Below are 27,064 nucleotides of genomic sequence, written 5' to 3'. Positions count from 1 at the left end.
AAAATCGATAGTACCCGAGTACATTTCAACCCACTGTCATGATGCTTGGCTTGTTAATGAGATGCTGGACACGCCCAGGTGTGTTGCATGAATATCCAGCGCATTTTTTTGAAGCAATGTTTAATGCAGTGTCTGAAACTTTGTTCAGTCATTGCGCATATAGTTCACTATATGACAAACACTGCGAACAAGTGAACCATTCCGAACGCAGTTTTGGTCTCAGCCCCCTCGATTGGATCTGGTCTTAGAATTGACTTGGACTGGACTAAAGTGGTCTTGACTACAGCCCTGCTTGTAAGTATGCGTGCAACCACTGATTGCCTGAATCCAAACCACATTTAAGTAGAATTATATACAAATGATTTTTTATCATCCAGCTACATAATACTGATTCTATTGTAAAACGTGAAAAGAGCACACTGGGTCACTGGAGTTCAGTTTTATTGTACTCCATTGTTCAAACCAGAAACCTTTACAAAGTGTAGCCACATTCTGTACAAAAATAGCATTCTACACATCACCCCTGCCCTCCCCCCTCCAAAAAAAAACAACAAAAAAAAAACACCAATACACCCATGACAATGTACACTGTACAATTTTACAGTATTCATACTGAAAAATATGTGTATAAAGATCTATACATAAATATGGTTGAAGTACCTATTTAAAATGCATGTCGTATAAAATCTTTGTACAAACACAAAAGGCCTCCAGAACATTAAATAAAACCTACTGCACTGTATATACATATATGTATCTAAAAGATTCTATTAATTGTATTATTATTGATGCTCACATTAAGTCACTGCAACGTTTTACTGGGTTCGACTGTGCTTGTGAAGCCCATTACATTCAGATGCATCAAATGAGCATGCATTGCACTCCTGTCTGAGGAAACATGCACAACCACACACAGTGTAGCCACATCCTGTGCAAAAAACATGAAGCATGCCAAGAAATAAAGAGTGCACAGATAAAAGGCAGTTACTTGTTACTATGTATTTGTCTATCCAATATTATCCCTCCAGCTCATTTTACTTACAAAGTAAGACAGATAACAAATAGATAAATTAACGGTGGATTTCATTTAATCACACTTGTAGAAGACTAGTAGAAGGATCCACAGAATGGTTTGACGGTTAGTACATAATTTGTTTCTGTTTCACCCTAGTTAAACTAACTGTGCTGGAGTCATATAATTAATCTGATATCTATGATACGCAGACGTGTGACAGGTCTATGTAACCTTTTGCATGTCTCTCCACACTGATAATGCAACACAAAGCCAAAGCTGCCCCTGACTTGTGACTTGGGACCAGCTTCTCCACAATGCCTAATTTTAGTGGGCAATTTAAAGCGTTTCAAGTATTACTGCAGTACAGTTTTAAGGCTTTGGAGGCCTGGCCTTGGCTTACATCAGTTTCATTCTACAGTTTACAGCCTGTGTTGTAAAAGCGAGAGAGAGTTACAATGACAGACAGCACATAGAGAAAGAGACAAAGAGCCAGTGGTTAGAACGCAAATGGCACCTGATATGGTATGGCAAAGCCCTGACATGCAAAGCCCTGACATGCAAAACTAAAAATGGAGTGAATGATGAACGATGCAGTTGTTTCTATAACAGTAATTTTTATGAATTACGTCATTCCAGTCACCCGACTGACTGGAGTTAGACTGATAGGCTATATCAGTTTGCTGATAATACGGCGCAAATGTTGGCCTTTTAACGAAAATGGGCTATGATCCAGTTAGTGTCGTCTACCTCTGACATGATGGATATGATGCAGTTTGGTTGTCTATGGGAAATAGGCATGAAAATGTTTTAGTGTCCCATGATGGTCTAAATGCTGTTTCAGAGGCTTTTCCACCCTGACAAGAATACAATTCTGGGGGAAACACTGAATACTGGTAAAATTTTAAAATATTTAATATCGAAACAAAATATCGGCTACTGGCTGTTTCAGTCACATTTCCCATAAACCCTGCTGCTTCCTGTCTCAAACAGGATGTTGCTAATTGTCCCCCCTCTCCCCTTCTCTTCTCTTCGTTTGTTTTGAAGAACCAGAATAAGGATAAGAGCCCATAACAACCAATACGCATTCTGACCATGTAAGCTAAGTAAGTGTCAAGCTGAAACTACGTAGTTGAAGTTAAAAGTTGTGGATTACTTCCACAGTAAAAACACAATCCAGCAGATTTCCTGCCAAATCCCCAATATAAAATCCAGTGTAGAGGCCGCTAGAGGCTGCTAATCTTGATGATCTCGTTTGTTTACAGTAATTATACTAATATCTCAATATTAATGTGGTAATGACATGTTAAAACACTACATGTAGCAACTTTTGAAACAAAATCTATCAACTGCTGTATTTGTACATGTAAGGGCAGTGAGAGTGCAGGCCCTGACAGCAGTGATCTCTCAGGCAGTGATGATCCCATGGCCTTCATATGGAGAAGAGGGGAATGAGCGGGAAGACAGTGAGAGGCGTTGGAAAATGGTTGACAAGCAGACAGAGGCAAAGGAGGAGGTGAAGTTGTGGGATCCAAGGGAGACCATGGGACAGCAGGAATAGGCGAAGGGAGGGGCCAGTCAGCGTCCAGAGGAAGGAAATCACCGATAAAAAGGAGAGACAAAGAAGAGGTGACACCCAGAAACAGAAGAGAGATTGTGGGAAATTGTCATTTAAAAAAAAAGTGTCTGGAAAAAGAGAAAGGGAGAGGTGAGGGGAGCAACTACAATTTCACATCTTGGGTATGGAAAAATGTGAGTCTAACTGAATCCTTGCAGCATTCCTCTACAACATTAGCAATCACATTAGGAACAGGTCATTTATATTACTTAATTCTCAGCAGGACAGAACACTATTACCATACAACATGTTACATTTTTTTTACAGAATCCTATTTATAACATATCCCACTTTACTGATAGGAGTGTATTGGTTCCTGTCAGCTCCATCTTTTTTTTTTTTTTAGATAAAAGAACCACTTTCACTCCATAAAACATCTAGATTTTGGCAGATATTTTAACCGTTTATCAACTAAAAGACATAATTTAGACTCCCTTTTCAAATGGTGGTTTGAACAACGTCTGAGGCTAGGGATCAGAGTGTACGCGTTGAATCAGGCTCGCCCTGGATCATGGAAAGCGCTTTCCTTTTCTATGATACGTACTCGGCTGACTTCCAGAAGTGTCCGGGGTGCGAGAGCCTGCGGTTCAGCTTGGGAAGCTTCTCCAGCATGTCGGCAAGCTGGGTGAAGGAAGGCCTCTCGTCTACCTCAAAGGACCAACAGGCAGACAGGATTTCCTATATGGGATGGAAGGAGGAGGGTTGGAATATTTCAAAGCACATTTTAATTTCTACTAGAGAGAATACAATGGCTCATATCTTTCATGTGAACGAAATCCTGAAACTGAAAGCAACTTGTGTTTTGTTTGTTTTTTTTAAATACAAACATTTCGGAGGCAGAGCTGCCCTTGAGGCAGAAATAATCTCATTGGTTGAGTTAAATTCCAATGGGCGGGGCCAAAAGCAAAACCGGTTTTCTGTCTTGGTAACATTAGACTGAAGCCCAGTGAAAAAGGCAAGAGGTAAGAGAGGAGGAAGCTAATATTATGAAGGCTAGCGCTCTGCTACTAACTGAAAAAAAGCAAGTTATTCAGGTTAGCTAGATAGCCTAGCTGAGCTTTCAAGTTCAAGCTAGATAGACTATCTTATAGCTATCTAGGTAAGATAGTTGAGCAGCTCTGCCTCTGAGGAGTATCTGCTGAAATACTTTTAGCTAGCCAAACTAAGTTATCTAGGTTAGTTAGTTAGCCTGCTAGCCTTCCAAGTTCAAACTTGCCATACTAGCCTACAGCTATTTGGGTAAATTTCTGGGTAAATCCATATAACACCTACTCCCTTGAAGCTGTGGGTGCAGACAGTATTACAGAACGAAATAGGAAAGGTCAACTTTATCTACAACGTTGCATCAACAGGAAAGCCTAAACCTAACCCTTATTATTATTTAATCATAATTCATTATATGGGCCTACTATAGGCCTGTTCATCAGAACATGGATACAAACAGGCTTACGTTCATGTTGGTGTGCACACTTTGAGTTGCAAAAGCTAATTCACTGTTATTTGATTTTCAGCTTGTGTCATTTTTCATGTGTCCTTGTATTAAAGGTGCAATAAATAAGATTTTTCCTACCCCGTAGCACAAAATGACCATAATATATCTGTGGAGGGTTGATAGGGTTGTTGATCAATATCAATGACTCAACGATTGCTTGGCCAGGTGCTGAGATTTCTGGCTTTCAAAACTCACTTTCTGGCCCGTACCCATTGGAGTTTCTAGGCAGTTCTAATCCACCTCTCTGCTCTAATTAGCTATCTTACTCCTCTCTACTGTGAAAATGTGACTTAATGACAATTACAGGTCACATTAGTCTGTGCTGTATATCCATATCCATAATCCAACAATAAAGCAATTTAACCATGATGGTATTATCATCATAACAGCACCGTGGTTACAAACTTACCGTTACCTCCTTGCCCAGGTTGACATCTGCCAGCACCTTCTTGATGCCCTCACCGCTGCCCACCAGCCAGATTTTAGCCTCTGTGGGCTGGTTGGTGATGGGCCAATCCCTGGCCTGCAGTTCATACCAGATTGTGCTAGATATTAAATAGGAAAATGTTGTTGGTGAGTATATAGTACACTTGAATTGTTTACACTCCATTACAGTCCATGTCAAATGAGGTTATCACATACATTACACTGATGGATTGAACAGACTCATGGAAATGAAGTCTACTAAAGATGTATACATACAGGTATAGGACAGTACATAGGTGAATTTCAATACATAGTGTTTCCTGGTGAGGGTTGTGCTGTGCGGGAAATGTTCTTTAGAATAGAATAGAATAGAATAGAATGATCTTTATTGTCATTATACTCAGGTACAATGAAATTTCACCTGGCTTCTCTCGGTGTAGTTAAAATAAAACAAATAAAAGCAGTAGTAAAAGCAGTAATAACAGCATAATGTTACGAAAGACTTGTGCAAGTACAACTTAAAAATAAAAGGCACTAGTTAAATTAAATTTACGCATTTACAAATTTATAAAGGTTGAATGTTATATTAACAAATAGATGTTAAATCATCGTGTTTATAAATTGTGTCTGTGGTAGCAGTCTCTGAGGGTGGAGGTGTGTGTGTCACAGTCTTTGATGTGTGTGTGTGTGTGTGTGTGTGTCACAGTCCTTAATGTGCGTGTGTGTGTGTGTGTGTGTGTGTGTGTGTCACAGTCCTTGATGTGTGAGTGTGTGTGCGCTCACAGTTCCTGTAATCGGTTCTGTGGTTGGGCGGGGACGGGTGTGATGGAGGCCACAGCTGTTCCTCAGTGTGCACACTATGCACTCTATTCAATCTATTCTAATCATGATGGACTTGATGTATATTGAGAAGGGAACCCATTTGTTAGCCAATGTTGCAGAGACTACATTTCAAACTTTGCCTTTATTCAGTTCATGTTGGCGCCAGCATGATTCAAAAGAGCGCAGACTCTCTGACCAATGCCATGCACTGTGTCATAGGTGCAATGAATTACAGTCGATGTAGTTCACTAATATGTTTTCAGTGATGACATTTCTATCTAAATAAATGTTTTGATACTCTCTACTCAGGGAATACCACTTTAAATCTTTGTTTTTGTAAACTACATCAAAGAAAAACACCAGTTTTACTGGCAACTTAGTGCATCAGAGCACTCGAAATAAAGCAAAAATTTACTAGAGCGGCTGTTAATTTACCTGGGCAGACCAACCCAAATATAATCAATACATGGGAAATTCTGATACATACCCAAATGCATAAACGTCAGCAGCTTTGGAGAAAGGTAGCTGGTCCTCATTAATCTCCGGGCCCATCCTGCGAACGATCTCCGGAGCCAGGTAGTAGATCCAGCCCTGAGGTATCCGCAACACATTCTCTCTTCTGAAGACACACACACACACATACTCATGAAGACAACTACTGCTTAGGAGGTACATTCTCTCTTTCATACATTTTTCTAAAAGCTGTGAGTGTCAGACATTTCATGCCTACCTTCCTTCTTGTACCACCCCAGACATCCCGAACAGGCCAAAATCTGTAATGACCACTTTGTTTGCGTCGTAGAACACGTTCTTAGACTTCAGGTCCTTATGAACGATGCCTTTAGCGTGCAAATAACCCATTCCCTGTAACAGAGATTGACGTTTCGTAATGTCTTTCAGTAGAATCATAGAATCATATCGTGATGAAATAATGATATCAATGTTATCACAATACACAATTCTGTTGTCTAAATTAATGATAAAAAGCGCACAAAATGAGATTTGAAACACATTGGGGAATATTATTTGAAAATTACAGTTTTATCCTACTTTATATTACCATGCAGTTCAAAGCAATGAACATCAGTTTGATGTAGTTAAGATATAGTTATAGTTAGTATATCAATATAAACATATTTTTATGATAATTATTTATGATTTCATGATTCTCATTGTGACATTCATTCACACTGTGATATGAGTTGCAGCTTAAAGGTTGCTTACCTTTACAATCTCCTGAGCAACTTGCCTGGTTTTGTTGATGTCTAGAGTGTGTTTGGAATCTCTTACAACAGAGAATAAAGTCCGACCTTTACAGAAACTAGGGAGAAAACAATGGATGAGATATTGTTACTAAAACTGAATGCACAAATCAACAATGGCACAGAAGTATGCAGGAAAACAAGATACTGCATGCAGTAATAGGCTACAGTCTTAAAACATATAAAAGTATACAGTGCCAAAATCATAAAATATCTTAATATATCTTGTTAATTTGTATAGACTGCATACATCAATGTTTCGATAACTTCTCACTAATTTCCGACTGAGTATATTTATTTTTTTTAGTATATTCCATATCCATATGTTCGTTTGGCCAAGTGACAACAATGTCATTCGGGTCTTAGTCCTCTTCCAAAAGAACTGAGGTGCAGTTCATTAGGACTAAGAACATAATCCGAACCAATAACAGGAAACAGGAAACTGGTTGGCTTGTAATTGGTCAGTGTGAACCTAAACGAACCAAATACAAAAATGCAACTTTTCCACTATGGTTCAGACCAAAGAGAACCACCTTAATTCCATATATTTCATGATATTTCTTAATATGTTCATGAAACTTTTTGAAAATTCTTATTTACAGTATATTCCATTTCTTCTTTGCCATATGCTATTATTATTTTGCTGGTGCAACAACCCAATTTCCCCACAGGGACCATTAAAGTTTCCTCTTCGTCTATCTTATGACATTTCTTTATTGGCAACTGCTCACCAACCGACTGACCTGGTGATGATTGCTAGGTGGGGTGGAGCCATGCAGGCGCCCATGAAAAGGATGACGTTCTCGTGCCTGGTCTGCCTGTAGTTCATCACTTCCTTCTTGAACACCTTCAGGTGGTCCTGGTTGTTGCCGTCGATCTCCAGTAGCCGGATGGCCACCTCCCCGTGCCAGCGACCCTTGTGCACCTTTCCCCAGCGACCCTGGAGAAACACAATATCAGTTGTGTTTTTTTCTCTGTTCATTGACAAATTTGTGCACTTTTGGCATTTTATGTGGACTTTTACACACGCCTGTCTCCGGATTAAACAAGTGTCTGTACAATGTATTTGCAACGAGTATGCAGATGACTATAAATAGTATATCTCAGATATCACTGATCTGATTTTGATTAAACATAGGTGTCTTGGGGTCTCACCACTGCGTTCCAGCATTTTTTTTAAATTACACTAATGGGGCGCCACAATTACAGGTCATAATTCAACATTTTAATAAACAGTCATATCTACAACACTGCCAGCTGGAATGACATGAAATGCGGTTCACATATTCAGCTATCCTTGCTCTACACATTTACCTCCAAGACCATCAATGTACGCCATATTGGATTTTCCACCATTTTCGTTAACTTGAAAAACAATTTTCTCAAAGGCTTTTTAATTTATATACTGATTGACCAAGAAGGATACTGTATCATTATACACTGACCAAAAATATAAACGCAACACTTTTGTTTTTGCTCCCATTTTTCACCAGTTGAAATAAAAGATCGAAGACTTTTTCTATGCACACAAAAGGCTTGTTTAAAAAAATGTCTTTTTTCAAGATAAAACTGCACATTTTAGAGTGGCCTTTCATTGTGACCAGCCCAAGGCACACCTGTGCAATAATCATGCTGTTCAATCAGCATCTTGATATGCCACACCTGTCAGGTGGATGGATTATCTTGGCAAAGGAGAAGTGCTCACTAACACGGATTTAAACACATTTGTGAACAAAATTTGAGAGAAATAAGCCTTTTGTGTGCATAGAAAAAGTCTTAGATCTTTTATTTCAACTCATGAAAAATAGGAGCAAAAACAACAAGTGTTGCATTTATATTTTTTTTCAGTATACAAACAAACAGTATGAGGAGCTACAAATGCCAACAAGAAAAGACTAGCCGACGGAACAAATGCCCCTACAAAATTTACATGGTTCAATAACAGACTTAAAATTTTGACCTTTTTCACATTTGTATAACTTGTTACTGATTGGCTCAAAGGGTGACTGCATCACTGAAGAGGGATGGCATTCAATTTAAATATCAAGTGAGTCAAGTTTTAAGTGTTCCGTCCGCAGAGATGATTATATCTTTATCTTCACCTTGCCGATGAGCTCGCCCAGCTCCAGCTGTTCGTATGGGATGTCCCACTCCTGCAGGTACACGCTGGTCTGGCTGGCCTTACGGGAGATGGGGCCCCTCCAGCGGCCCCCGGCCCCACGACGGCACGCCGAGGTGGGCAGGTCCTCCAGTCCATCCTCGTCACACTCCCCGTTGGAGTAGCTCTTCTCTCTACCGCACTGCTCAACTTCATCCTCTGCTGGGTAGTCTTCCTCAGCCTCCTCTTCCTATGAGCCACAGGAGAAAGAAAGAAAGAAAGAAAGGAAGAAAGGAAGGAAGGAAGGAAGGAAAGGGAGAATATGGATATTGAATATTCAGTTGATGACTGATGTTCCTGCAAGAAATATAAGCATCTTTATTTCTATAGCAAATCCCAGTTACAAATTGCTTTACAAAGAAGAAAAAAGGAAGGATTAAATCGACAACAAAAGCAATGAAAGCAAGGTAGGAAACAGAAAACCACAAAAAGAGAAGTCAAAAACAATTATAAAAAGACCATTACCTAAAAGTGTATAAAAGTGAGTTTTAAAAGGTGATTTAAAAGATGATACAGATTTTACTTATCTATGTATAATAATAGTCTATTTTTTTTAAACTAGACCTTGGAACAGCCAATAGGAACCTCTTGTTTTTAATATAGACTGTGGAACAGTCAATAGGAACCTCTTGTTTTTAATATCGACTGTGGAACAGCCAATAGGAACCTCTTGTTTTTAATCTCGACTGTGAAACAGCCAATAAGAACCTCTTGTTTTCAATCTAAAGTGTGGAACAGGCAATAGGAACTCAGATCCCAGATCACTAAAGGATAGAAACAATTCAATTTTGAAAAAACTCAAATTTGCATAAAAAATTACACCTGTGTTTCTTGCAACTGGCTTTACATGACAATTTACCAATACAGACAAAGTATCTAATTCATGCATATGAGCATCAGTCCAGACTGCGGTTTGCCCTCGCTTCATTTTGTTATGCTACGCTTTCCAAGCATGAGGAACTGAAATTCAAAATGACACACTGCGAACAAAGATTATCAGTTACAATTACTTTCCCCAGACATGCAGTCTGTCAAGCACCTCAGTAAAATGTCACTAGTTTCCCATAACCAAACATGCAAATGTTGCTTCCCACTTCCTAATTTTTTTTGCTGGGGAATTTGACTACCTGTACTCACCACTTCTCTTTGCTGCCCTGTAAGCTGTGTCTCGGCAATGGACAACTGTACAACTCTAAGAAGAAACAAGAATTTGCAATCAGAGTTATTTTCACATGAGCCTCACAAGCATCTTTAACATCTAACAGTACTGTGTAAAGACCAAGTTAAAAATGTTTAATGTGCAAGAACTTATAAAAGGTTATAACCAGTGACATAGTGCTAAATACAAATGACCTCCAGCCTGTTATCAGTATAAGGCCACCACCAGTAGAAACAAAAATCAATAATATTTGTATGCATTGCATTTCAATGCATCTCAAATCACAAGCAAGGTGTTGGCCAGCCCAGTCAGTATAAATGGAAAAAACTACAGATGGAGGAACCCACTCTGTGATGTTGTACCTGGAGCATCTCTATTGATGATGAAAAGGAGAAGCAAGTTTGTATGAACATTTACATTCAAATGAGATTCCTGTTGTTTCATTTTCAAACCAGAAAATGTTTCCTTGAGCACTGTCTCAGTTGACGTTTCTCCATTTTCCAAGTCACATCTCTATGGAGCTGTGCATCAATTTGACATCATAGACTAAAAGGTGGGACAAAATCATCCTCAGGGTGTTTAATTACAGTATAGCAATAACATTCTTCAAAGCTGAAATTCAGCTGTATGCCCTTTTCCTTTAAAGGGCATATAGCTGAGCTGTATGCCCTTTAAAGGAAAAGCTTTGTGACTCTGGTCAATAAGTGAATCATTTGCTGCAGTTAATATATAACCCAGTTACTAAATAACTCAAGTTTTCAGTTTCAGTTCTGTAAAGAAAAAAAAGTTGAAACAGTTGAAAGAACAAAAAGTTTGCATAACTGTTTCATGCATGGATAAATATACTCTAAACCAGGGTGAGACCGCAGGCCTGTTAAAATATCAGGCCCATATTCGCCTTTTATTTTCCAGTCAGTGTCTTATGTTTTAGTATTGTTATTATCATGATTATCATTATTATTAGTATTATTATTATTATCATTATCATCATTATTATTATTAGTTGTAGTAGCAGTATCAGCAGCAACAATAGTAGTAGTAGCAGTAGTATTATCCTGGGTTTCAATGGAGACCAAATGCTGTTTCTGAGGCTTTTCCACCCTGAAAACAATATAATTCTAGATGTATCTGCATACGTGGATATTTGAGGAAATTTTGGGCAAGAAAATGGTAAAATTTACAACAGCTCTATAAACAGCTTCAATCCAAAAATATCAGTATCAGCCTTCAAAAACCTTTATCAGTCGAAACCTACACTAAAAAACGTACCCCAAAAAAAACCCTACACTCAACTCAAGTGCACATGCCTCAATCATACCATCCACACCTGTGTTTAGGTCAGTTACATGTCATATGGAATCGTGTTACAGTGTCTCTGCATGCTGAAAAAATTTGATTTTGTTGTCTCTTACCCAGAGTCATGGTAGCCACCAGAATGTAGACCAGCAGAATACAGAGAAGTGGGAACATCTGTTGGGGGAAGAACAACTTCAGAATACTGCTCATCATTCAAAAATGACACATAAACACTTTTAACAGGTTACTCAATGAATTCAGACCAGTGGTTCTCAAAATCAAATTTAGTCTCAGGGACCCATATGGGAAGATTTTAGTTGTTGATTTAATATTGAAAAGTAGAACTGTCTACACTGTACATGGGGGGATAATAGTGGTGAGAGTGAAATATAGGATTACAATAGTAATTCATATAAATCTTCTAATTGGGATCTAGTAAATTAAATTATAGTCAAATTAAACTATTCCCCCATGGAACCCCTTCAAGGACCATCAGCAAAATCGTCAGTGTTAGTTGAATTCTGAGAGTGTTTCTACACAAACAACGCTCCGATCAACACATGTCAACGCAAAATAATTGTCACTAAAAAATCAACACTTATTAACTCTGATCTTTTTCAATCAATCTTTTCAATCAATCTTTTTCTAATGAGCCTAAAAGTCTTGTATACAGCAAATTCTCCAGTGTTACTAAGTGTTGATTTTTCAGTGACAATTACTCATAGAGCTGATATGGCTCTGGGGCGGCTGGTCAAAACTATCTAAAAGTGATCAATTAAATCTGATGATGTTGATTTTCTAACACTGATGAGCCCCAAACCCCACTTTGAGAACCACTGGTTTAGACTGAATCAATGTTAATGTCACAAAATATTCACTATCCTATATTGTCAAATCAATATCCATCGAATATTTCATATTTCACGGACCAAACAAAGTAACGCTTCCTCTCACTCAGTTCACTTTTTGGCCACCAGTCGGCATGCGTGAGCTACATTTCACCGTGGCACAGTAAACACACCTCCATAACAGAAAGAAGGCAACACAGACATTACTGCTGCTCAGGCCAACCACATCCACCCACAACACAGTGAGCAAGGTAAATGAACACACAGTAACAGCACCTGATTGCACTGAAAACAGGTAAAATGACCCATTTTTTTTATAAAAATGTGTATTAATTATTTTGTCTGGTATACATTATTCTTGGCAGGTAAATTATTTTAGTTTACCAGACATTGGCAGGTGAGCCAAAGGGTTAATTTCAGACAATCTCAGGCAAAGAAAAAAAAAAGAACAACAGCACAACTATACCAGTGCCATCAACTAAACACCAAAAAGAGTGAATTTAGTATGGTGGGGGGAAAATTGCACACAAAGTGGACTAGTGTTAACTCACCAGGAAAGACAAAGTGCTGTCTAGGCTGAATATAACAGGCAGCTATTGGGGCAGATGGGACATGATTGGAGGGTGATGAGAGTGAGAATGGGCGTTAGGTGAACAGCAGGATTTGAGGGAAAAATCAAGAGCATCCCGCAAAAACCAGTAAGCTTACACATTCAACACCCCGAACCCAGAATCCTGCGTATCAACTATGAAAACAAACAAGTGAGATGTTATGACTGTGTTAGAGAGCTGGCACCCAGGCAAGCAAGACATACATAGTTCTATAGTGAAGCAATTGATGAGATTTTGATCTGAATCAATCAGTATGATGGAAAAAGACGGGGAAATAGGATACAGGTCCAAAATGGATAGAGATATGTTTTAAGATTTTGCCAGCCCACCTAAAGAATTTCATCAGTCTGGGTTTCAATGGAGAGTTTTAGAGTCCCATGATGGTCTATAAATGCTGTTTCAGAGGCTTTTCCACCCTGACGAGAATAAAAATCTGGGGGAAAAATACTGAGTACTTGTAACTTAAGGTGTGTGAGACTCGGCCACGGCAGGGCGCAGACCTGGGAAATGGAAGCGGCCGTCCCGGGAGCCCTGGGGCGACGGGTTGGGGGGCGGTGTGGCGCTGATGCTGGGAGGGTTGCTCTGCTGGAACGGGGCCGGGGAGGAGGGCGTGGAGGAGGTGGCGGACGAGGGGTTACTGCTGGAGTCCAGCTGGTTTAACGTGGGGGGGGGCTCCTGGTCAAGAACGCACACAGGTTTGAAATGACAGTAAAACACAGCAACACTATAAAACCTACAGCAGATCAGAACTGTCAGTGGAAGGACACTTGAAGGCGTACTCTTACCTTTTTGGTTATCGCCTTTGGTAAAGTGCCGAACTGCAATGGTAGCTCTGCGGTGCGGTCGATCTGATTATTGATATCCGACGGCACTGATTCTGCCCTGCGGATCCTTGGCACTTAAAGTCAAAATTCAAATTAAAGTCAAAAAAATAATTAATGTCACATGGCACTGAATATGAAGTAGGTTATTGTAGTAATTCATCATGACATCATCAGGGTTTATCCTGGACCATTTGATGAGGAAAAACCAATCTTTAGAATAAACATTTTCTAAATTCCTGTTAAAGGTACAATTTAGCCGATTTATATCCCATACTGAAAATGAATATATCTGTGGGGGGTTGACAGTGTAGTTGATCAATACCAATGACTCAACCATTACTTCATCAGGTGATGAGATTTCTGGCGAATTTTGATGTATTCGGTATCAGCTACAAATTGTCCAATCAACCTCCGATTTATTTATTAATTTAGATTCTCTCCCCTGATCCATTTATGATATCTGACGGAAAACGTATTTGCCATAAACAAGCGTTGTCCACCACTTATGGCAGTGCACCGCATGGTGAGAAAGCAGCTTGTCAGCAGTCCTGTCTGCAGTCTGGAATTATTTTCAGGAGAAGCAGTCAAACCGCTAATTGTAATGTTTGAAATAGAATTCTTAGAACCTTTAATAATATCATAAAAACCCTCTCAAGGTAAAAAAGTCCCAGTACCACTGCCTTGAGCTGCTGCAGTAATGATGGTAACTATTGCTTACATGGGAGAAATGATATCCGACATGAGGGAGCTTCTTTGGTACACTTGTTGTGGCACTTTAACCTATAGAGGGATGGATATAAACACACGAATGAGACCTGAAGAAATAACACCAAACAGAAGAGGGCGGTTACAGTACAATATGTTGCTTACTTGCAGTGTTTGCACTTGACACCAAACATCATGCTCTTACGACACACTTGGCAGGTCTGGGAAAGCCAAGACTTGGTGGAGAACCTGCAAAGGAGAGAGCAAGGTTTACCTTTTTATTTGCAGAATAGAGTTCCTACCTTTGTAGGCTGACATTAATCTTTACGACCCTAAATTTATAGTACACATCACAATAACGAATATCAAGAGTGATGTACGTTATATGAAAATAGGGTCTTTTAAGGTGGAAAGGCATAAATTAAGGCTTTTCTGAAATGATTTTTGTCCTTATCAGTGATTGTTTGCCTTATGATAATCACTGACTGGAGGTCATAGTTTAGCACCTTTTTGTACCACTACATCAGCAAGAACCTAAACTGTAACATGAGAAAGGACAGGATAATAAATCATGGTCATCTTTTTCTTAACTTGGACTGAGCTGTATTTAAGGTGGGGAACTTTAAGTGGCTGTCTGAAAGCATTTATCTGAAACTCGCCACAAATCGCCACCCAAATAGTTTTCACAGGGCAGCTACCTCCCTTAGCCAAATGTTGAGGCAAGATTAAAAATGAATAAACACACTCTGTCCAGTAAGATAAACACAGGGCCGGACTGAGCGGTCTGCATAATTCAAATTCCTGGATTCTCGCAAGGCGCCATTCTCACCAGACCGATGCAGGAATTCTGCTGGGGTTTGTGCCAGAGGGCTCAGTTTCAAGTTAGGATAGGCTTCTCTCAGCTTCCAACCCTTTGTCCCAGTTAAACCCATACTGGGAGTGAACGAGGCAAACCACAATACGAGTGGTGGAATGTGAATAAGCCGAAAAACATTTTAAACTCCAGATGAGTATTCACACAGAGTAGGCATGTGGAGATACCAGAAGGTGCTGAGGCTTAAAGGAATAGTTCAAATTCAGTCATTATCTACTCTCCTCCATGTCAATGGAAACTCCATTGAAGTTGGTAGGACCACCAAACATACAGCCAGTTAGCCCCCGAAGTTCCATCTCTGCCTTCTAACAAACTATTTAAGTTAATAGGGTCGTCCATTAAATGTCATAAAATGTCCATCAAATCTCTCCAAACAGCTTGCAGCATAGTCCAAATGTTATGTAGCCAAATGACTGCACTGTGGGTCCAAACGTCCAATATTTACCTTATGTCCTATATTTTCCTCACTGACAATGCTGACAATGCCAACAGTCACTCTACAGTAGCAAGCAAGCCTTCAGCCAGAGTGCTGTAGGTCAACCAGAGCATCATCACTGAGAACAATGTAGGAAATAATGAAGTAAATACTGGACCTTTGGACCCACAGTGCAATCCACAGAACTTGAATGGATAGAACGGTCATTCCCATTCAAATCAACGTTCCAGGACGGTCAGAGCGGGGGCCATTTGTATGTTTACCATCGGGCTAGCTTCCGTATAAACTGACTCACAACAAGATGCTGAGGTGAGAGCAGAGCTAATAGCTAATGTTAACTAGAAGAGCTAGCGAGAAAAGTACAGTCTTTGATAATTCTACGTTACCCTCGTCGCTAATGTTTAGCTTTCAGTTGAGTTTTTTCTGTTTGCTAACAGACTCATCTGCACAGTTCTCAAGCAAGTGACAGACTTGTGTTGTCACCATAGCAATTAACCCTTAAAATTCCATAGTCGCCATTTTATGCTGTACTAGCCAAATTACCATGGCAAACAGTGGAAGGACTGTTCTGTGGTGCAATCATTTGGCTGCAAAACACATGGATTATGCTGCACGAGCTGTTTGGAGAAATTTGATGGACATTTTCAGATTTTGTTGGAGCTGTAAAATGACTTCAATAGTTTGTTAGGAGGCTGAGATGGAACTACGGGGGCTAACTTGCTGTGTGTTTGGTGATTCTATGAACTTCAATTGAGTTTTGACATGGGGGTCAGTAAATAATGACTGTAAATGATTTTCATTTTGGGGCGATCCATTCCTTTAAGAATCGCTCATATCACTTTAACGGCCCAGGTTCCAGGAACTCTTCTTTTTCTTGAGTTCAGACTGTGAGCAACACAATCCACAGGTCACCAGAAGTCCATTCATTTCCTACATAGCCGAGTGACCACGGAAACACGGATGGTGTGTGGACGGTCAACAAGCTTGTCGGCCAAGAAAAATTGGCCACAGCTGAACTTTTCCCAGTCACTGGCTGGCAACAGCCAATCAGATTTCTGCACTTCCTTGTTTTCCTTCTGATGTGACTTTGCTTCATGAACAATAGTTTCGCCTAGCAAGTGCAAAATGGGTGAGAAGTTGATTACAGCCATTGAAAGCTTCCCAGTTCTCTACAACTTTTATATGAAAGACTACAGGAATAAACGCCTCAAAAACGATGCTTGGAGAATAGTTCCATCCATCGTTGGGGTCGTTTCTGTTTATTTTTGATTCATGCTACCTAAATAGCACTTGCCAGCTAGCTTTGTTATCTCATCAAAACAATGTAACATAATGAAAGGCAATACCAAAGCAGCAAAAAAATCCATGACTTGCCTATTCAAAACTTTATAGCTGCACCAGACTACTATAGACGACAATAAGGCCACGCCTGCAAAGTGCGGTACAAGTGCGAAACCCTATTCAATTTCTATGAGCAAAACAGTAAATCGACATGTTCTGTGGTTGTTTTTTCTGCGTTCAATAATTTATGTGAAATGTATATGGTGTAAATAATTTGACGTTACCTTTTCTCCGTTGTCAAACAACAGCATGATCATTAAAATGTTTTTTTTTTTAAGTCACAAAATGCGAACACTCCTCTCTTGAACGGAAGTTTGCTAGCTTGTTGTTGTTGTTTTGCCCATAGAGATACAGCGGGGCAAATCACTTGTACCGCACTTTGTGGGCGTGGCCTGTTTGAAACGTCACGCCATTCTTATCTTTATAGGTGCAATTGAAGCCTCTCACACTGCTCACAATCGGTCAGAATAGAGTGACCCGTAAACCAAGTCGCTGTCTCTTTTCATTTTTCAGGATAGGCCAGATAACTGTACTAGAGGATAGATTGCCCACTGGTGATAACGGCGATAGTAACCCACCTGTGTGTTACAGCCAGGCCGATGTCTCTCCTCATTGTCTGAGGGGAACTCCTGTGCATGGCCAGATTATCTGGTGAAGAAGGTGAGAGAATATGTAAGATGACTAGAGAGAGAGAATTGGAAAAAGAGATACAGAAGCACTAAAAGAAGGCAACAGGACCACAAAGCTGGGCCAGTATCTGTTATATCTCATCGGGACTCACTCTCCAGGAGGGTGGGAGTGGCAGGCAGCATGTAGGGGGCGGTGGCCGGGACCGGGCCCGGGGTCCGGGCAGACAGCAGTGGTGAACGCATGGCCGGGTCCTCAAAGCCGTTCCCATAGCCATTGATCTGAATATTAGTCAGCAACTTGTTCTTCTTACCGGCCCTGCATAGAGAGAGCAACCAAATATAGAATTAAAGGTCCTAAGGTAGAACTAGTGTCCAGTTTACACCTCCATTGATAATTTGAGTATTTTCTAGTCGTATTTACCATCTGAAAGCCGAGGTGAACAGTATTTTCTAATAGTATTTACCATCTGAAAGCTGAGGTGAACAGTATTTTCTAATAGTATTTACCATCTGAAAGCTGAGGTGAACAGTATTTTCTAGTAGTATTTACCATCTGAAAGCTAACGGAAACTGTTATCTACCATCTTTACCATATGACATGAATGCAGCATTAATCCTAACACACACTTGTTGGTAGCGGGCTCCTCGATGCGGTTGGCCAGCTGAGACTCGTGGCTCTTGCTTCGCGTCAGCGTGATGTTGGGAAAGAGCTGCAGCAGTTTGCGGGAAGGCGGCGGCGGCGTGTGGAGGAGCTTGGCGGCACGTCTCTTGGAGGGCGGGGTGACGGGTGGGGGGGTTGGCGTTGAGGAGAAGGCGTCTGCCATTTCCTCAGGAGATATGTAAGGTCTGTGGTCGTCCAGACAGGGTACCACTGATATAGAGATGGAGCGGCCATGAGTGCTGGTGGGGAGCCGGGGGGTGGAGGGACTGCCATGGGAGGCCGCTGGGCAGGGAGGTGGGTTGATGGGGGGTGAGACGTCACTGTGCTGGGGCTCAGCGCTCCAGGACCCTGCGTCTTCCCTGGGGTCGCCACCTACAGTGAAAAGGCAAAGTTCACAAATAAGTAGATGGGACGATATGCTTATGATACGATACGATACGATGCGATGCAATACGATGCAATATTATACGATACATTTTTAGTGACAAAAAAGTATGACTGTGCAGAATTCTGAGCCACAAAACTTTCTAGAGATAGCATGAGTGGCTAGATGGCTAGAATGTAAACAACTATTTAAAAATGTCATTACAAAGTGCAAATAATATAATTTGGATGGAGAGCTTGTGAAATTGTGATGGTCAAGCCGTCTCATTGTGATTACTACAGCAGAATAAAATGGAGCCAATATCGCAATTAATTTTTCTGCCACAGAAAAATTTGTTTTTTTTCCCCACAATACATACTTTTTTGTATTGCGATATATTGAATTTCGATATATCGTCCTATCCCTACAAATAAGCAATGTAAACTTTATTTACTTTACTTTCTAGACATACAATCACAAAATGCTTTATATTTTCAAACAGATTTCAAACATAAAACAGATAGAATGCACCCACTGCATAAGACACAACACAACACAGAATGCAAGATTAAGTGAATCCCTTCCAGAAAAGGTGTCTCTTACATAATGTGTTAAAAGCAGCACTAGTGTTGGCCAGTCTAACATTTACAGAGAGGTGAAGGGCACCATCAACTCAGAATATAAATAGGAGCCTGACAATGCAATGCCCTGTAGGTGATCCGAGGAATTTTGAAATCAATTTTGTACTCGACTGGCAGCCAATATCGGAGGCCAGTACTGATGTAATGTGGGACCTATGAATAGTTTAGGCAAGAGAACAAGGGATTACAGAAGTCCAAACGCAATAACATAAAAGCATGACTAATTCTTTCCAAATCATGAAACGACAAAACTGATTTGATTTTGGTAATGTTACTTAATAAATCCAAGAGCAACCTATTGAGTGTTTTGTAATTCATAAATGTGAATCACTGGGTCATTTTTACATTTTTGCAGCACCACAACCCACTTTTGATGCATGTCCCATAAGCAGTTCATCGAAGCACAAAAAGGTAACGGTGAAATGGTATATTTCTGGAATAAATGTAAAATGTCACAATTTTAAATATTAAATGTTATTTTGTGTCATAGGGAGTCATCATTTTCTTCGGGAACACGCAAAAGTGATGTCTAGTATGCTGTGCATTGAACTTGAACACAGGCCTGGATAAGTAGGGTGCCTGTTATATATGTAACTCTTAATCAACATGTTGATTCTCATTGGCTCACAATAAGGCGGCAGCAGTGTGGCTCAGTCAAGGTAATCACAGCCCAGTAAGTTTATGAATAAACTCAAAATATAGAGCTGAAAATTTTGTGTTTTTTTTTTTCTTTTCTGAATAATCCATTATGAGCAGGGCAGTCAGAGGTTCACCTGTCTCAGTAGCGCTCTTCAGACAGGAGAGGGCGGCGGTGAGGCGAGAACACTCCTCTGAGTTGGATCCCAGTCGTCTCATGGTGTCCTGCAGCTCAGAGCTGGACATCTGCAGCAACACATCCACAGACAGCTTCCCTGCTACAGCCTGCAGAGGTGGACAAGGAGGAGGAAGATGTCGTCAGTGACAGTTTGAGGGAGGGAAACCCTAACCAACAACAATGGAGGAAAGCAGGAAGAAAAGAAAGAGCAGCAAAGCTAAACATTCATGGTGAACATCAGCATTGTGTTTTTTTTAAAATTGCAGATTGGCTGCGTCCACCATCTTCTTCTTTATGGATGCTGGTTACCTCGGGCTACATGACAGCTCATCAAGATGAGTGACAAGTGTTGGGACGGGAACTTGACCAGGTGGAGGAGGGCGGGGCTAACAATACACTTCCTGTCTCAAGGAGAAAACTTGTTGCAATTGTAGCTTTAACAAGTTGTCACATGTTGTCCCTCCTCTGGGGCAATTGGTACCAAATATGTCACCTTGTGTTTGTTTGTGTGGGATAGAAAGAAATGAAGAGGAACTGAGTGGAAATTTTTACATCGATTTGATGATGTTCGTGATGTAGTTTGTACAACTATAGAGGAGTCATGTGTCTCACCCTGACTCACAAATTGACCTGAATTTGTCTGTTGAAGACAAAAAATACCACAGAGAAATGGAGAGAGGCAGAGACATAGCCAGGGACAAGTTTTTGTTTTTAGTTCAGTTTTTAGTTTTTGCAAGGTATGAAGTTAAATAGGTGTACAAGGGACAGGAAAAGTGAAGGGGAGAGATTAATGAGATAAATGGGTAAACTGATATAAATGTATATATTTAGCAATACTAGAAAATGTGCTTAGTAGAGCACAGACCTGACAACACCCTGCAAGAAAGTTATGCACCATTTGGTGATATGCCACGCCCACCACCACACCCCCTTTTGGCCAATCGACATGAAAAGTTAATCAGTTCTTACTTGGCCCATAACCAAACCTTCATACCAAGTTTTGTGCAAATCTGTGCCCAACTTTTTGAGACATCCTGCTAACAGACAGACGGACGGACGGACAGACAACCACACAGGTGCGGGTGAAACTAGTCAACTAGTCTGTCACCCAAACAAACGTTTTAATGACGTTCTCCTAAGATGTTTGGTCATGGACTCTAAAGCCTGGCCACAAGCCATATGCCAGCCCTGTCCTGGCAGGGTGTGGGGGACATTATGCAACAGTGACATTAGGTTATTTACACTTTGTTCTGTCTGGCCCATAAATGTCGACAGTTACTATTTTCAATGCTACTGAGTGCGAAGCTTACCATCCCTGTTCCATTAGGAATGCTGTACACAAACATTTCAAACAAGGATCACTGGGTCCAAAGTGTCACACACAGCAGTGTGTAGCAAAGGAGCTGTTAGACATTTCCTTAATGGACGCCTCATCGAATGCCGAGCAATACTGCGTTGACGTAAATTCACATGAATAGGCAGTGGTTGAGGCAGCAGGACAAGTTTCAACAAAGTTTAGGCCAGTGGATGAGGCAAGGTGTTCTGTGGAAAGCTTAATCAACTGACAGCTTGATCAAGCTTTCGGTATTCTGTGGAAAGCTTGATCAGCTGACAGCTTGATTTCAGGAATATGGAGCCTCAACATGCTGATTCACACTTTATTTCATATTTATTACAGCAAATGCAAGCTGTAACAGAAGGCACAAACCTACTGACAGACATTCGAAAGAATTTGAATGAGAAACAATGAGGAAAGGTCAACTGCTGTGAAATGCCAAATCTGATGCCAGGCCGATTCCTGGAATCCCTTGGCAAATGATGAAAAGGGGGTTTACTCTATGTCCTCTCCCCTCTATTCTACTGGAATACGTTTTCTTAGCCCTTGGTGTGTGTGGGTGGGTGTGTGTGTGTGTGTGTGTGTGTGTGGATGGGGGTGGGGTGGGGGGGCTTAATCATCGGGCAACTGGGTGCTTCCTGTATTGTGTCCATGGTAAGTGAATGGACAGGGTGGGATGACTTGGACAAGGGGGTTAGTAGATGTATTTGGCTGGAATCAAGGTTTTTGTCCATAGTCATTACAATTGCAATTGCATTGATTTTAAATATGCCATGTTTTAACCTTTAGCTCTTATTGGCATCAAAGTAGTTCGATCAAGTGCAGCCCATCTCCAAATATACAGCCATGCCACAGTCAGGTTGTAAGTCAACTGTATTCTTGCAGTTAACTTCTCATTCATTCTGATGAACACTCAGCTGATGGATCCAATGGAACAGCATGCCTGCAAGTTTGATTACTGAATTATTTGACTGGCATAGCCCATACTGATAGCTGTGCAATACACGTCATTTGTTAATAAATAATAATAAATAAAATAATAAATTGAATGACCATTAAAGTAGTAATCCAAAACATTTTTCTAAAACTAAATGTCCATTTTACTACTCTCCATCGCTGGTGGTAGGACACAATAGTGATTCAACCTATATCCAGTTCATGAAAGCTTTTACATTTGCTGTTCTAAACAGCCTGTGTCTGGTAGCTCTTTCCTGGGAAAAGTCCTCTGGCAAACTGGAAGTGACGTGTTTTACGTTTCCAGTTTGTCTGGAATAAATAGGAGAAGAACTGGGTAGTCAGCATGAGCAGTGATAGCCACCATGGCTGAACAGACAAAGAAAAGATAAACTCAAACTGCATCAACAGAAAATCCAAGGAAAAAGACGTCACAGTGCTGGACACACTGTTTGATTGACAGGTGATCTCTGGGAAGAGCAGTGCAGAAACACCACAGCAATGAGTGCTGAGCACCAAAGATGGAGACTAAACTAAAAAAAAGCAAGCATCTCAGGGATTACCACTTACCACAGTGTTTTTGATGGTTTTTCAAATAGAATTTGAATTTAGTTTGTCTCAAAACACAAAAGCATAAACTTTAACAAGCTGTAAGAGATCATCTAGCAGTTCAGCATGGGACCAGCGAGGAGGTCACAGGGTAAAAAGAGACTCCTGTTACTATATTTTAAGATTAGTGTTGATGTTGTTGCTATTCTCACCTACACTGTTAAAACTGCTGTATTGATGTATATGTCATTTTACATTTACATTTTAAGCATTTAGTTGATGTATTATTAGCTTATTATTAGTATAATAAGCCTCAATTCCTAGATCAGCAGCTCCTATTGAATCAGATTTCTTCAAAGGAACCCATGTGGGAAGATTTTAGCTGTTAAGTATTGTATTGTAGAACTGTCTACACTGTACCTTGGAGATAATAGTGATGAGAGTGAAAACTATAATTACAGTAGTCATTCTTACACATTCTCAAATTGGAATAAACACCCCTGGGTGTCCCCTGTATCCCACTTTACTAACCACTGCTCTAGATCTCCAATTTCACAAACAACCAATAGTAAAGAGTGCAAAGCTCAGAGCCATAGAGCCCTAACAACAGACGCAATAATTTTCCTGTGAAAGATCAAGTAAGAGAGAGGAGTGTTAGGAAAATAAATCAGAGAAACACAAGCTAAGGGGAGTGGCAGAGGGGATTTCCTTTAAGATAGAGATACGTAAAATATATTAGAGCGAGTAAAGGAGGAGGATATGGCAGAGGGACTGTAATTCAGGGGAGGAGAGGGGAACATGAGGTGCTTTTTGAATGTCAGATACCAGATATCCATGTGAGGTACAAGGATAAACAGGGATGGAGTCAGATCACTAAATGGCCACTTATTGCCCACTTAGGCCAGGGGATGAAGAGATCAAAGGGAGGGAGGGGTGGGTCCAGAGTTGACCAGTGGCCAAAACTGATGTAATTATATCTGGGAAAAAGAGAGAAAGCCCTAAAACAGAAATGACCGCATCAAATATACAGATTAGGGTTTGACTGATATGGGTTTTTGAAGGCAGATACATGACAAATACATTTTTTGCTGATACCCGATATCTTTCAGTTTGACCACATTCATCTTGGCAGCATCCAAGCTCAAGAATCGCCAAACTTTGGATGTTTTGTGGTGTGTTTATTCACTAACTGAATCACAAAATGAATGACTATGATATTTAATTTAAAATGGATACTAGGTAGGCTACATTTTTCAAAGCGACAAACATAAGGTTATGCCCAAAACAGATAATTATAACATATTTGTGTAATTCTAAGCATGTTCCACTAGCAACACTTGAGTAGGCTACTTGCAAAAAATGGCACGGCTATTAGGCCTACCCATATCGATGAATATGGCACTAGCATAATCACTGCTCCCCAGGTAGAGTACCACAATGACGTGACATTGGTTGACTCTGTTTTCTCTGTGTTTTCTGTTGAGTGGCTTTAATGGTGACTTTAATGTAAACTGTAATACAAGCTCTCTTTGGCCCAGCAAGGGCCCAAAAAGGGCATGAGGGGTTAAGTTGGGGTTTAATAAGGGTTTCTCAAAGCAATTTCAGGCTACCTGCATTGGTCATGTTTGCTGGATCCATTCAGAAATGTTCTAAGTAAAAGTGAATAGTCTCATAGTAGGTTTGCTTCCAAATTTAGGTTATTGTGACACAGTAAACTGTCATGTCTTTAGCTCTAGTCTCTGCTCCAAAACATCCTGAGTTGTAGCTTGAGAAGAGCTGCCTCAGTTGAAGTCCCAAAGTGTAGAGTATTTACCTCAATAGTAATAGTATAATGGCTGTAGAAACATGAGACCATCGCGATAAAAATTGGTTTATTCTATGCGTTGCTTTTTATGTATTTATTCTATGGGTCTGGTCAAGTAGATTTGGTGGATTTGCAATTTGCGATTCATCCAATCCACCAAACAGCTCGTATTTCAATAAAATCTCAACTTTTAGAAGTGGCAGTTGTTTATGTTCCAAGAAACTGGGATCAATTTGAACAAGTTGTGTGAGCTTGTGAAGTGCGCACTTTGCATGTACCAGCACATTCTACAAAAACACGCCCCCTTTGTCGCAGTCAAGGCAAAATGGCGTGAAAATAGGGAGTCCCGTGTTATGTCACCTCACGGCCCTCGGTATGTGATAAATCTGACATAAGCTCATCTATTTGCTAAGAAAAAGTCTAATTTAGGTTTAGTTGAAATATCTCAACTAGCTATTCCTCAAAGCCACCCAGAAGCAGCATGAGCTGCATGTTCCCCAGCTGTCCACACACTCTCTCTCACACACACACACACACACACAGAGCCAGCTGAGCACATAAAACAGGTGCGTGAGTGTGAGTACATGTCTGTGTGTGTGGAGTGAGCATGTGTGTGAAAAAGAGGCAAAAAAGTAAGCTAGTGAGGGAATAAGAGAGAGACATCTTCCTGTAGAAAAGATCTCACATCAGTGGTATTGATACCACTGATGTGAGACCACATTTCCCATAAAACCCATTGCTTCTCTGAAACTCTGAAAGCTTTAGCTCCGTTTGCTCTGGAAGAACAGCGCCCTCTTCCTGTTTTGTGCCGTAAAGCAATCCAGCAGATTTCCCGCCAAATCCAACGCGGTGGCACATGCTGTAAAATGCTAGTCTCAAAATTAGTCTCAAAATTAATGTGGTAATGATTTATTGATGTTAAAATGCCACATGTAGCACCTTTGAGGGTAAATAGGGGTCAGTAAGGGTTGCAGGTCAGCAAGATGACTTAGGATGAATAAATTGCCCTCTGCAGCAAATTGCTTTAGCATGACTGAATCAAGGGATTGCCCATTGAAACAAGAGGCACAACATTTTGTGTTGTTTTTATACATATTTTTTTTTATTATATTAGGCCTATATTATTTATATATTTTATTTTAACTTATTATTCATTTCTTTGATATTTGTTGCTCTGTTCCTTTTTATTCACCAGACTGGATGTTCATTGTTATTGAGCAAATCAATTCAGCTATTGGAAAGAAAAAAGATTAGAGACGTGGGCTTGTGATTGGAAGGCTTGTGTACAAGCTGGATCGATTGGGAAAATGTGGGTGGGGAAAGTGAATGAGTAACAATACTGTACTGGGCAGCTCCCAGTGGCCACCAGTAGAAGACTGTGGTTGTACTGGGCAGCCCCTATGTGTGGAACTGGATATAGGAAGCAGGGTGTTGCTGGAGAAGAGCATGGAGCTCAGTTGACTGGATAAATAAAGGTGAAAAAAAAAAACAGCAGGAGAGACGGACTTCAAACCTTTCAAAGCTGACACATACCGATACCTGGGCAGTGTCCGGGCATGCCTTGGCTGGTTGTGTTTAGAGGTGATGTAAGCCCAAGAATGACAGGAAGGAAAGAAGGAAAGAGACACAGGCAGAAAATCAGGAGAGAGGAACCGAAAAAGGTTGAGTAATGGGGGGGGAAAGCAATTCCCAAAACTTTTCCTGTAAACCTATGAAGGTCATCGCACACAGAAAATAGTCACAGCACCACCCCCCACCCCCACCCCCCAACACACACACACACACACATACACATAAACACACCACGCCCTCCCCTCATACAAATTACTGGTTTCACACGCACTCGCAAGTAAACACACCCACACTCTCGCGCACACACACACACATACACAAGGGCTTCTCGGTAAACAATGAAGCACACATACTGAATGGGAAGGGTAGAGTCCACACTAAAGAGGCACGTGGGTCTGGAATTATGCCTCCACCTAACAGGCCAATGGGAACCCGTCATGAAACTTGTCACTTGCCAGCGCTGACACACAAGGACACAAACAGCTGAACAAACAGTACACAAGCACATATGCCGAAACCGAACGTAATCGCCTCAAACAGCGGCATTATTCCACAGAGGGGTACGGATATTGTTGGGTTTCCACCTGTGAGCGCTGCGGAAACAAGTTCTCCAGCAGCACTCCTGTCAAACAGGAAACAAGGAAACACCTGATAAAAACAGCCTGCTGAAGACTAAAAAAAAAAAAAGCCTTTCCTGAAGTCCGTATAACATAGGCTACATACTCTAAGAGCACACAGATAGATATGAAAAGCTGGTACGTTACCATGCGGTCGACAGGATGTGCTCAGCATGGGAGCTCCTGCTCTCATAATCCAGGCAGTGTTACGAAATATTCGGCAAGCGCAGCAAACTGCT

General features: G+C 40.6%; 1 protein-coding gene across 2 annotated transcripts; it reads right to left on the bottom strand.

Moving 5' to 3' along the window:
- On the bottom strand, positions 1-27,064 carry LOC139638247 (kinase suppressor of Ras 1-like). 2 transcript variants are annotated; one of them, XM_071512315.1, is made up of 20 exons: positions 26,973-27,064; positions 19,953-20,100; positions 18,141-18,546; positions 17,666-17,829; positions 17,463-17,532; positions 14,399-14,482; positions 14,247-14,308; positions 13,490-13,602; positions 13,205-13,379; positions 12,645-12,686; positions 11,362-11,419; positions 9,928-9,982; positions 8,735-8,980; positions 7,376-7,572; positions 6,595-6,691; positions 6,101-6,234; positions 5,858-5,989; positions 4,532-4,667; positions 3,175-3,308; positions 1-2,442 (listed from the first exon to the last, which is right to left on the bottom strand). In XM_071512315.1, exons 1-20 carry the CDS (start codon positions 26,973-26,975, stop codon positions 2,358-2,360), a joined length of 2,541 nt encoding a protein of 846 aa, XP_071368416.1. In that variant the 5' UTR covers positions 26,976-27,064; the 3' UTR covers positions 1-2,357. The 2 variants fall into 2 exon arrangements, with proteins under 2 accessions (XP_071368416.1, XP_071368417.1); XM_071512316.1 differs by lacking the exon at positions 12,645-12,686.

Source organism: Centroberyx affinis, unplaced genomic scaffold (genome assembly GCF_046629955.1).
Source record: "Centroberyx affinis isolate AG114_WGS23_722 - 3 ecotype Tasmania unplaced genomic scaffold, CSIRO-AGI_Caff_v1 ptg006231l_1, whole genome shotgun sequence".
In the NCBI taxonomy this organism is placed as follows: domain Eukaryota; kingdom Metazoa; phylum Chordata; class Actinopteri; order Beryciformes; family Berycidae; genus Centroberyx; species Centroberyx affinis.
Note: the sequence above shows the minus strand (reverse complement) of the source record. Positions and strands in the feature narration are given on the sequence as shown.

What these genes read in the sequence shown, in the direction of transcription:
- LOC139638247 (XM_071512315.1), bottom strand. An exon ending in TTGCTCAGGAGATTGTAAAG is followed by an intron (nt 6,235 to 6,594) that starts GTAAGCAACCTT and finishes TCTCTGTTACAG; the next exon opens with GGAATGGGTTATTTGCACGC. An exon ending in GGGGTGGTACAAGAAGGAAG is followed by an intron (nt 5,990 to 6,100) that starts GTAGGCATGAAA and finishes GTGTGTCTTCAG; the next exon opens with AAGAGAGAATGTGTTGCGGA.